The sequence below is a fragment of the Bombus bifarius genome, unplaced genomic scaffold (assembly GCF_011952205.1).
Source record: "Bombus bifarius isolate JDL3187 unplaced genomic scaffold, Bbif_JDL3187 scf7180000008006, whole genome shotgun sequence".
NCBI lineage: Eukaryota > Metazoa > Arthropoda > Insecta > Hymenoptera > Apidae > Bombus > Bombus bifarius.
Window position 1 is genome coordinate 1021879 of NW_022884384.1, and position 12766 is coordinate 1034644.

The window sequence follows — 12766 nt, forward strand, 5'->3', positions numbered from 1 at the left end:
ATAATATTTGTCAAAGATAGTTTTGATATAATACAAAAATTATTGTTACAATAACTATTGTATTGAAGTATATATATATATATAACAGTATTATTTAAAATATTTAATCGTCCTTTTATTTAAGTTTGATATATTTGTAAATTCTTGGTACAATTTTATACAAATTACATTAAATGTAAAAATTAAAATATAATTTTCATATAAGTAACGCATTGTTAGTTACTGCATTTGGTTATTTTGTTTGTTTTAATCATGTTAATTATGTTAATAGATTGATAAGTTAATAAATTCATATAAATTCTAAAAGTAAAAAATATTTTTTTTGAGAACATGAAACACAGAAACTAAAATTAGCAAATCAAAAGGATTATCGGAAAATTTTTGTTTAAGTATGAAGTACTATCCAACCATCGTAAAATTTTAATGCATTTAAATACATAATAAATAATGCGAATAAGCCTAATTGAGAAACCACCCAAATGTTAGTCATTTGAACAGTATTGGGATTTGTAATGTAAATATGTTAATACTAGTTGCAGGTTGTAGTTAGAATATGCGCACTTTCGTAACTTGCAAATGTTGTGTTATGTACCTATTGTTTGATGGTTGAGACTTATGTTTAAAATAATCCCGTGTAAAATACCTTGCAAGTCTGAAAATCTTAACAGTGCTTAATACATCAATTTGTTTGTTTGCTTCGTTACTCTTAATAATTATTAATAAAATATAAGAATATTTTTGGTTAAGAGTAGTATCGGTGAATTAAATTCCGTATGTGTTAACAGGTGAGAGCTTCTAATTTAGTAAGATTTATTTAACAATAATTCTAGAATAAAAGATTGACGAATAATAATGATAACAAGACATCATAATAATCGCTTGTCAATAATATTTATTAGGAATTTATTATATTTAGATTCGTTTTGTTGTTCATTTATTATATATATTATAAATATGTATGTGTACATAAGAAATATATAATAAATCCTTTTTGCGCTATTTGTGCATTATGCATTATGTATCAAAAAATGGTACATTGAAATTCTGAGAAATAATAATAAAGATCTTTTTCTAAATGTAAACAAAAAATATTTGTTTATTAAATTTCTATAAGATTAATCACAAGTATTTTCTTTTACATAGCCTGTACATCAATTTAACATGTTTTAAAATCTCAATTATAAACTTTAATAAATAAATTTTAGTTATTAAAGGATGATTGACTTCCATCTTTTGTTGTAATGTAATTATATGTAACATATATATGTAAACATTGTGTTATATATTTTTGGAATTTCAGTATATGCCATATACATTCACTAAAAATGCATTATTACATCCAATAATTGTTGTTATGAAATATTAAGTTTATATATATATATATATATATATATATATATATATATGTAGTTTAAATATTTAGTAAATAAAATTTGTTTTAGAATAACATTACAGATGCCATACATTTTAGTACGTGGTAATCTTGCATCGTATGGTCATAGATACCCATGGAGAGTTTTAGTATCAGGTCTTAAAGGTACTATCTTTTATTTTAGAGCTTAAACATTTAATATACTCATATTTAATTTATTTATGTAATGGTAATTTGTAAAATAAATGTTACTTTGTTGCTACTTAGTTGATATTTTCTATATGCAGTTTTTGCTTCTTATAATACGTGTGTAGCATGTTATATTAACAGAATACATGAGCACACTTATATACGTCACATATTTTTGTTTTATTCCATGATAATATGTATTCATTTATACTTAAAAAGGTAATATTTTAGAAAGTGAAATATGATATATTTAAAGATAAAATAAGTTGTTAATGGATTTACATATCCATTGATTTTTTATAAAAATGAAAGTTGAGTATTTGTATCTTTGTCTCCTTCTTCTCTTTCTTCTTCTTCCTCTACCTTATTTTTATTATAATTGTATATTAAATATTTTATTCTCTTCTACAAAATTTCTAATGGCTACTATGTTTTATAGAGTAAATAAATGTTCTTTTTTATGAAATACATAGTTATATCGCTACATAGTAATAATAATCATTTTTGTAAAATTAGTATTATTCAAGTTATGACAATATAAAAATCATACCATATTTGACATTTATTAGAGAAAAAAGTTAAATAAAAACATTCTAAAAAGTGAAAGATATAATATTCAAATATAAAGTGTCATAATAAAAAATATACATTTATATATTAAGACATTATTTCTTTCTCAATACGTATGTTAATAAATTAATTCCTTAATTAACTAATTACCATTTATACTAATATGTTTATTGAAATCTGGGTAAAGAAAGATGTATAATATGAAGTGATTGGTAGAATATAAATGTATTAATACATTGATTACACAGTTTATAGAAACGTATTGGTTTACTTCAAATTGTTTTGTTTCAATTTGAAAAATTTGGAAACAAAAATGAATTTTTTATTTATATTGCTTCAAGTAAATTACGATGTTGCTCATAAGTGAAACTGATATTCCATAGTTTTGAGTAAAACGATACCCCTATCAATGCTACTTCGCGATAAATTGATAATAATTATCGCGTAGATAGACCACAAGTAAGATTAATTATATTACCTTTCAGCTGAGTTCGTATGATTAAGAACGTGTGGTTTTTATAATTCTTAGTTTTTAAATGTAATTTACGTAAAAGTTGGAACAAAATTACGTTGAAAACGTAAGATATTATTCACGTATGTTATAGCATCAGATATAGAACAACTGAGTCGTTTTGCTTCTGGGGGATATTGTGATGATTCGACAATAGTGTATTTGCAACATCCTTGTGTAATATTAACTGCTTTAGAAGTTCTTGGTTACAAAGTCGTAGCATCTTCAAGTACAAGTGTTAAACAAGATTATAATGAGTACATGTGGACTATGAGAAAAGATTTTTCTGAACCTGAACCTGAACCTGTTATTAAGACAGGTATGATTTTGTAGCGATTAATTTATTTTTACTAATAATTATGTGATAACAAACATTTGCAGTTTACTTGCATTAAAAAATTTAACATTTCTTATTATTCTAAGAAACAGTATTTTTATCTTTCAAGATGAAAATTAAAAATATAAAGCGTAATTAAAAAATTATATGAATTTATAATTTTTATTTTTACATAAGTTTGGTTTATTACATAAACTATAAATGCAAGAGGAAAGAAAGTTATCAAATATATATGTATGTAAAGAATAATATCGTAACAATACTTATATTACAGTAAATATTTCTTTATTTTTTTATAGATGAAATATTATAATAGAATTTTCTTATATACAACGTTTCTAGTTAGTTAGAAAAATATGTAATTAAAGATAAATGTGATGTATTAAAAAGTTTGTACGAATTGCACTTGATTACTAATTTGTGTATTTATTTTCGAACTTTTCTGTTATATTCTTTACTTTCAAAACGTTTCAATGTTTTGTTTGTAGAAAATATTTTATGCAAGTCTGATTATAGAATTATTGTATTTAATTAAATTATATGGATTTTTTATATATATTTCATATATATAAATCATAACAAAAGAAAAAGAGAAGGAAATATAAAATTCAAGATATTCGTTATCTACTGTATTATTTTTATAAGGATGGCAACAAACACAAGTACGGTTCTTACGAAGGTTATGTGTATTAGTGGCTGCTGACGTTTAAATTTGATCATCAGATACGTTGTAGATATTTTATCTAACAGTGGTATATATTGTTCGTCATTTAATGTGACATTCGTTTAAAACTTTCGCTCTTGCATAAGCTAAGAACTTTCATCGACATTACGAACTTCTATTGATTTTTATTATGTGCGTGTGAAAGTTTTGTTGTATATAATTTTCTTTGGTAAATGATTAATAACAAAAATGATTTTGAAAAATTACATTCAATTGCTTCAATGATATATAAAAGGTGTATAATCTTAGTAATTTATATATATAGTATCTACCTGGATATTAGAAAGAACAATGTGTACATCTATTAATTTTTTAAACAAGCACTATATTTTGTAAATTTTATAAAATTGTTAGTATCTTAATTTTAAACTTTTGATGCTGTGCTAATAGTATAATTTTGTGTATAACATTTAACTATGTTGTAAATCAATATTTTCATCTTTAATTTTTATACTTATTTCCTTATGCGAACATTATGTATTTTAGTTTTGATTCCGTATAAAAAAAAATTAATAAAATAATATATAAATGATGTTTTATACAAAAATTTTATATTTTTATTATATTAAACCACAGTTAACTATTTATGTTAAAAACTAAAAATTTTATAAATATAAAATAAATAAAACATATGTAGTTAAAGGGAAAGTATGTTGTAAAACTTAAAAAAGAAACGATGGTTAAAAAACGAGGAATTGTGTGGAACTACTATAATAAAAAAATGTTAGGATCTCAAGTGATTGCATTTTGTAAGTTTTGTAATCAATCATACATTCAAAATGCTACTCGTATGGAACGACATATGGAAAAATGTCCAAAGTGTCCAGAAGATGTCAGACAACAATTTATACAAGTAGCTCATAACAAGAGGCATAAAGCTAATAATCTTGACAATAAAATGAACGATGGATGGCCAAAACAAGAATCTTCGGTAGATCAGAACATTACAGATACAGAGTTAGAAGATTTAGATGATTGGAATTATAAAAATCAGTCATATTTAGTTGATACATCTAATGCAATACAGCAAAATATGGATTTAGTAATGCATAATAATGAACAAAATTGGGTAAATCAGGGTAATGCGGTTAAAAATCATGATACAGATACAAGATTAGTTAGTAGGAATTGGGAAACAAGTGAAAATGATACAGAAACAATTGCAGCTGGTAATTTGAAGAAAAAGGATATTTATGAAACATTTAAGCTATAATCTTATTTTGGAGTTATTATTAGATTGGATACAATTATGCAACTAATTCTCAAATAATTATCTAGGACAGATTTTTTAAATGTTTTTAAAAATTTTGTGTAGCTGGATCTCAAGAACGATCAAGTTCAGTTCACCAAAGAAAGTCATATAATCCTAGAAGAATATCAGCTGTTTCTTCTGTACAAACATCAGATTGTTTACCCTTACAAAATAAAATATATCAAGAACAGTTATTAGAAAGACGTGCCTTAAGAAGAGCTGCAGAATTAGAAGTACAGCGTAAAGCCTTGGAACTAGAAAGATTTCAATGGGAATATGAGAGAGATAAACTTCAAACTGAAGTTCGTTGGGCTCATGAAACTCGTATGATGCAACTTAAAGAAGAACGGGAAAGACATTTGACTGAACAGAGTAGAATAAAGACAGTTTCACATATAATCTAATTGTAAATAATGAATTTTACCTATTGATAATGAATAATACCATTATATTCTTGCATAATAATCTAAAACGTTTTTATACTCAAGATTATTCTTAATCAAATATGAGTAGATGATAAAGAGAATGTAAAATAATATATTATCCATTTAGAATGAAATATAATTCCTTTTTATATTTGTAGAAGGAAGTATTTTGTATATATTTTATATAATATTTTCAAGCAGTATATTAAACAGGATATTTAATTCCAACAAAATGTGGAAACTCACAAATATCATCGTAAAGAGTTATTGAGTATATATTTAAAAAATATAAACATTTTCAATTCCAAACACATTTGAGCATAACTATTAAGATTTTGTAATTCAAATTTTAATTACTATAAATTACATATATATAATAACTTGTTTTTGCCTCTGGTATATTACATTTTTTATTAAATAATTTATTTCTATCTCTTTATTTATTTAAATTCAATATCACTTTATTACAACATACTGATTAATATTATATAAACAAATTTGAGATAAAACTTTTTTATCGATATTTCTGGGAAAAATTAGTTTCTTTCATTGTCTTAATTTAGCATAAATGAGTAGTAGAAAAATGTAAAAGTAGATATATTTTTGCCAAGATAAAAATATTGTTTCTTTTTGCTTATAAAATTAGATGTACTTGCATTGTATATAATATTATTTATATTATATAAGACTTGGTAGTTAAATAATAGGATTTTCTCTTAAAAGAGAAAATGAGGGAGTTACAAAATATGTTTATATTTTTCCCAACAGCATTCTAGAAGCAACATTTTTCTTTTGACAGTAAAAGACAACGAAGTTTAACAATCCTCTTTAGCTCAACAATGTCGCAATCAGTGAATACAAGTGTCGGAAAATTAGCCAATGAAGTGAATGATGATGAGAATTACTATTACGTTGGCGTAAAAGCCTCGCCGTTTGCGAATGATTGCGTTGTCTTCGGTTTAAATTCGGATGAAATTTTGGCTCTTTCAAAGCGTTTTCCAAACTCTGGATCAGATGTGGTCAACGGCACTATGATCAAAGGTTACCATCAACCATTTTCAAAACATCTTTTTTACAGAATAACTGTATTTTTACGCGTTTAATTAAACTTTTTACCGAAAATATTTCTAACTCTGTTTTTTTGTAGCAGAATTTGCGAAAATATAGTATATAAGTCCTATACGTGAAAATTGCTTCGGTTAATTTTTTAATTATACCTACATTTTATATATCTCTGCAAGTTAATAATAAAAATAGTGATATGTTGGTAAAAATAGATTTATAATTTAGATTTCCTTGTTTGTCATATTTGTTATATATTTAGTAATTGGAATTGCTTTGGATTTCCGATAAAAAAACATTATATCTGTAAATTTACATTACATTAAATTTACAAATAACATTGATATGTTATTGTCGAAAAGAAGATGTTATATTGAAATATTTTATAGAAATTCAGCATTGGTATGTCTTATTGCATCGTATATTTGTAAATCATAGAATATTTTTCTTAATTTGTGCAATAAAATTTATTGCAGGACCACCTTTTTCCATCATTAACGCCCTGGCAGAATTAGGATATCGAGTTATCTGTAGCACAGGAGAAGCTGAAATACTTTGGACACTGCAAAGGGAATTATAAAATCAACAATTATTCTCAGGACTACGATTTATAAGAAAAAAATACTACTTATGTATTTAAAGTATGCGTGCATGTTTAATAATGTGCACGCCAATTAAGAAACCAGTATGAATGAAGTATTATTTAATTATATAAAAAGTTTGTATACAAGGAACACACGTAGATATAAGAGGTGGTGTGTTCACTTTCGTTATAAAATTTTTATCAATATTTTTTAACTTGCTTTAGGGATGTATATTTTGTATCGAACATATTTGTACCAATAGATTTTCACGAGGAATTTTAGCAAGTTTCGTACATTACATTCGTAAAAGGCATTTAATAGGTTAAAACTACAATCGTACATCGTTTTATACATAAATCCATATATCATTTTTGCAACTTCGAATCGAACTAAACGCAAAATGTCATCAATTTGTTTTAATATGAACTTACGATAACAATTGTGACACTAATAAGACTGTACGAAATCAAGTTTCCAATTTCTATACTTTGCCGATTAGATCAATATTTTTTTTGAACAATTATTTTATTACTTACCATAAAAATTAAATACATTTACGCATAAAATTGTGAGAAGTTGCAAAAATGATAACAATACCAACGCTTATCTTATTCGTTATTTTTAATCCATGCAAGTATCAATATTAAGTCATTTCGTGCAATAGAGGGACAATTTTTCTATTGTTTTTCTATTTTATATTATCTGCAATATAATTTTTAATAAAATTGTATTGTCATATTTTTGTGTATATTTATAACGCTATGATACAATACACGGAATCAAAACTAGCGTTAATATTATGTAATGCTGTAAAAGAATCTGCACTGTACTCAGTATTTATTGAATTCATTTATGAAACGATAAGGCAATATTTCTTAGCACAGCATCATGCTTCAAAACGAAAAGATAATGGGTAGCAATTGTCGAAGTACTATATTACAAAATAATCGAAACATAATATTATAATATACATAGAGGTCGATTTTGTAAGCCGCGCCTTATTTTCATATACGAATTCGATATATGTACATATATATTATAAAATTACATATATGTGAACTATATGAAATACATTTTTGCATATTGTGAATGAAAATTCATTGAAGAATATATGATTAGTATGACTTAAAACTATTTCTTTATGTACTTCTTCACAACCATTTATAATTTACGAAATATTAAAATTTATTTTCATATATAATGACATAATACTTATTTGTATTACCAAAAAATATTTCAGTACAATTTTTATTCTTTTTCTTTTTTAATGACATGATAGGTAAATTATCCAGACGCTAATTAAGCGGACCTATCGCAAATATGGAGCACGGTCATAACTGTAACGATCATAATACATGCTGCAGCGTAAGTAATAATATCGGAGTTAGTCAGTCTCTTATGGAAATGGAATTTGAACGTGGTATATGGTACGCCGGTAAATAATTAAATTTATTTTATTTTTATTGTATTATTTTATTTTATTTTATTTTTTTTTTTGAAATATCGTTAATAATATTTATGCCATTTTCAGCACAGTATAATGACTTGGATCGTGTAAAGATATTACTGAAGAAAGGTGTATCACCAGATGCAGAAGATTCTGCGGGATATACAGCGTTACATTACGCAGCTCGAAATGGACACTATAAAATTTGTAATATTTTATTAGAAAATGGTGCAGCAGTGAATGCGCAGACACGTTGTGGACATGCTACTGCTTTGCATAGAGCAGCTATGCAGAGTCACTCTGAGATCGTTGAACTATTGTTGAGATTCGATGCAAACCCTAATTTAAAAGACGTCGATGGCTACACCGCTTTGCATAGAGCACTCATGGCACGCTCCACACCTGTTTGCAAACTACTAATACCATGCACTGATCTATCATTACTGAATAGCAACATACAGAGTTTAGAACAATTAGTAAAAGAAAAATATCCTGACATTTTACCATTTTTATTAACATATATGAATAAAGGAGAAAAAGTAAATGATTAATAAAAATAATAAAAATCTCCTAGACTTTTTAAATTTTCTGTATCAACACACGAATAATAAAAATGTGGTACTATAAAAATATTAATTTTACGAATAATTGTCAGAAGAAAACTGTATTTGGTAGATAAAAGAACCTTGAAGATCTTAATAGATTTATAAAATGTGATTTTCAAAAGTACCGGATATCATATCTTTTATAACTGTTTTCTAATTTATTAATAATTAAGTTGCAACCGTATACAAAGTGTACAAGTATATTTCTAATGTTAATAAACTGATCTATGTAATCCTCTCGCTTATATTGTTGGTATTTTAACATTAAAGATACTGCTTGATATTTGAAAACAATGTGCAGTTTTGTTAACTGGATCGTAAATTTTACACTGTGTAGATGTTAAAAAGTAATAATAATATAAATAAAGGTTTTATTTTATACTACATGAATATATTAATAGTTAGTAAATACATTAGGCATGAAATTTTCTTTTATATTTTATATAACAACATAATGTCATACAGATAAACATTCTTAAAAGTAAATCTAAGGAAATATGGACTATAAAGACGATTCTATCAAATGATAAAGGAATAAATGTATAGATAAAATTGATAGACATGCATCATTATTGGTGGCGTTCGTTCCATGTGCTTGTCAGAACGGAGAGGGTCGTGCACTTGATATTGAATCGTTCGCGCGCGACCGTAAGTATTCGGGTTGGATCGGGGGTTATCGTTAGAATTCGACAGTGCTCGATGAGTTGCGGAGCGTAATCTGTACGGCCGCCGGAGCCCCCTTGCGATAAACAGTGGTGCCATCTAGCGGAACACCTCCCGTCTCTCTGTACTGTACGACTGCAATCGTTGCATGGAGTCAGTCGTTTCACGAATACCGCGGGTGGTTTGCGCGAAGGCTCGCCGCCGCCTTTAGCCGTTGCGCGACGGATCGTCCGTCGTTTCGCGGTCCGAGGTTCGTCCGCGTGTCTTCGACCACCTTTCCCGCCTGGATTCTTGTGCGGTTTTACTCGTCGATTTGAGTGACAATCGCGAGCGATGTAATCGTGCCCTGACGTCACACGGCTAATCAAGTGCACACACGAACGCAACACAGGCGCGCGCGCGCCTGCTACTCGTATTCGTATACACGGATGGTCTACGTAGCTGCTCACGGTATACTACATACAACACGTATACAGCCGTGCACACGGCTAAACTGATAGAGAGAACGAAGGAAAGGGAAACAGTGTGCAAGATCGCAAAAGACAGAGGAGAAAGAACGGAAACTGAGAGATAAGAAAGAAAGGGAAATATATATATATATATATGCGTATCTACATATATATGTATATGTTGCGTAGCAAGAGAACGGTATTAGAGAAAAGGGGTGAGGCGTAAGACGTATAGACGGAGGACAATTCACACTTGCATACGTCTATGTAGGCTTGTACGAGCCTTTCGCCTTTATAAAACATTATGCGTAGATATTACAGCGAAAAACACGAGACGGTAAGAAGCACGAAATTCTTTCTCCGGTTGATATATTCAAGCATCGATTTTTCTCGAACGACTTGTTTTTGTAACTCTCGCAAAGTATTTCGCGTTTTCGACACGTGCAAAACAAGGCTATGAAATAGAATAAAGAAGAATCAGACGAAAGAGCGAGAGAGAAGTGTCTACATCTCGTGGCGCCCCGTTGTGTTTTTCTACGGAAAACTGTGCTCGGAACCTGCGTGAACTTTCAGAGTGGAAGAAAACGTTTAGCAAACGGAAGAGAAAAATGTTTCTTTCAGAAAGGTAAACTGAAAGGGGAAGGAAAATTTCATTCGTACGTATATCATTTGATCTAATCAGTGAAACTCAGTGAGAAACCAAACGAAGAAGTTTGAACTCGAACGACAAACTTCAATGGACAAAACAAGTTTTATCCCAATCGAACCGGTCAGTGAGTGTAATATAATTTTTGTGTGTTATCTCTTGTTGAAGCCTTTTTTCTTGCTGTTATGTGAATTTTTATCATGAATATAGAAGTGTGTATGTGCGACACGATTGCGGGTGTACCTTGTTCGTGCAATAATAAGAAAGTGGGGTCTGTACGTTCCGTTTTTATTAACTTGTCGGACGGTCCACTGCTTTGAGAGTCAAGTTCGTCGCGCTTCGCTGTACGCGCCGTGTCTGGTGCGCACATATTTCCTCGCGCTTTCGGTTGCGCTCCGCGACAAGCTTTCTATTCCAAGTGAGATGAAATATATCCTCTCCGTCATATCGAGAACTATCGGTAAGGGTAATTGCGAATTACGCGGCAGTTACGTGCTTTACACTTGCATTTCTTTCGTAATTTCGTTGAACGTACTTTCGTTTCGCATTTCCTATCGTTATTAACTTTGTAGCTTTTCAACCCTTTCATGGATATAATCTATATTTTTATCAAAAACCAAAAATTTTAATCAAGAAAGTATATCAAATAGAACTTATATTTATTTCAGTAAACCAGTTTTGTGCGTTATCTCTTGCTGAAGCCATATTGGATATATGTTATTAAATCAAGGTTTAATAAAATGTAATTTTTATTTTCCACGATTGTCTACGGTCTACGTATATAATATATGTATGTGTGGTAATAGAAACGGAAATACATTTTTATATTGCCCTTACATATGACCCTATTTAATGGGGAAAATAGTTTTCATTGTTTATGAAAGGGTTAAATATGATTTTCAAAGTTTCTGCTGCAGTAATTAGTCGCTGACAGAGACCAATATGATAAATTGGATATTTACGAACGAATTTTATTATAAATTTCAAATGCAAATAAGCTTCGCTTTAATCATTAATAAAGTTGTTTAAAATCATGAAATCATTAATAAATTATCATACTGTGAATATATCAAATAAAATGTTGCAAAAATTATTGTTTTAAGGAATATTAATTTATAGTCGAAGAAATTTTATATCAATTTTTTCGTTTAAACAAGAAAAGATGTACTTTGTCAGAAATGCATTTTCTCACGTTTATCTCGAGCTGTCAGGTCGGTTGATGAATCTTAGAAAACATTCCAAAGAATTCCAGCGAAAAAGTAGTGCCCGTGGGTAGAGAACGTAAGCGTCGACGACAATATCGATCAACTTTTCCTAAACGTGCCTCGGTCTACATATGTTTGGAAGCAGAATGGGGTGTGGACATGCGCATATACAGACCATTGTATTAGTAGTGCGTTGTCAAGTGCGCCATGTGATGCGTGAGATTGCGATGCAGTAACAAGTATTCTTCGTTTCACAAAAAAATATGTTTTAATTAAAATTATTATGTAGACCGAATGTGTTTACTATTTAACGACAATAGATTCGTACAACATATAATTATAAAAAAAAAAAAAAATGAACTGTATATTTATCAAATTTCATAGTACGTATCTCGTTCATACCTATTAATCGATAATTACAAAATTACCATTCTTTGTTATATATCGTAATTATAATATTTCGGGGATCTATAAACGACCTAAATTATCTTAATTATTTTGAAATGAATGTGATAATGATAAACGAGTAGTTTATGGAGGTACTGCGGCGTTAGAGTTTCACAAGTACTATATTTATGTTTTATTGCATCGGTTTCACTTTCTGCTTTGCTTGTACCACTTACTTGACGCAAAGGATCTTGGGTAAAATTTGCATCGAAACATGGCATCAAAAGTCTCTTCATTTTCTTTTAAAATATCTTAGCTAATTTTCTTTGGTAATGACG

The 12766-nt window shown here is 28.4% G+C and overlaps 4 protein-coding genes across 13 annotated transcripts in view; all 4 read left to right on the forward strand.

Moving 5' to 3' along the window:
* Positions 1-449: 449 nt before the first annotated feature.
* LOC117206325 lies at positions 450-8391 on the forward strand. Of its 3 annotated transcripts, none has more exons than XM_033445566.1 (4): positions 450-785; positions 1443-1537; positions 2737-2961; positions 8306-8391. In XM_033445566.1, exons 2-4 carry the CDS (start codon positions 1456-1458, stop codon positions 8323-8325), a joined length of 327 nt encoding a protein of 108 aa, XP_033301457.1. In that variant the 5' UTR covers positions 450-785; positions 1443-1455; the 3' UTR covers positions 8326-8391. The 3 variants fall into 3 exon arrangements, with proteins under 3 accessions (XP_033301457.1, XP_033301456.1, XP_033301458.1); XM_033445565.1 differs by lacking the exon at positions 8306-8391 and adding an exon at positions 6180-6248 and having other exon boundaries at positions 467-785; XM_033445567.1 differs by lacking the exons at positions 450-785; positions 1443-1537; positions 8306-8391 and adding exons at positions 6180-6421; positions 6919-8160 and having other exon boundaries at positions 2788-2961.
* On the forward strand, positions 4344-6248 carry LOC117206323. The gene is made up of 3 exons (XM_033445562.1): positions 4344-4872; positions 5019-5361; positions 6149-6248. The coding sequence occupies exons 1-2, from the start codon at positions 4380-4382 to the stop codon at positions 5357-5359; spliced, it is 834 nt and encodes a 277-aa protein (XP_033301453.1). The 5' UTR covers positions 4344-4379; the 3' UTR covers positions 5360-5361; positions 6149-6248.
* LOC117206324 (ankyrin repeat domain-containing protein 39-like) lies at positions 8319-9040 on the forward strand. Its single transcript, XM_033445563.1, has 2 exons — positions 8319-8461; positions 8558-9040. Exons 1-2 carry the CDS (start codon positions 8347-8349, stop codon positions 9022-9024), a joined length of 582 nt encoding a protein of 193 aa, XP_033301454.1. The 5' UTR covers positions 8319-8346; the 3' UTR covers positions 9025-9040.
* Positions 9041-9895: 855 nt separating this feature from the next.
* Positions 9896-12766, forward strand: part of LOC117206322 (nuclear receptor coactivator 2-like) — a 126957-nt gene continuing 124086 nt past the window's right edge. For 6 of the 8 annotated variants that reach the window (XM_033445552.1, XM_033445558.1, XM_033445559.1 and 3 more), the window contains exon 1: positions 9896-11296. The gene's annotated coding sequence lies outside the window, so the exon portion shown is untranslated. The remainder of the gene's footprint in view (positions 11297-12766) is intronic. The other 2 variants (XM_033445553.1, XM_033445561.1) reach the window with 2 other exon arrangements.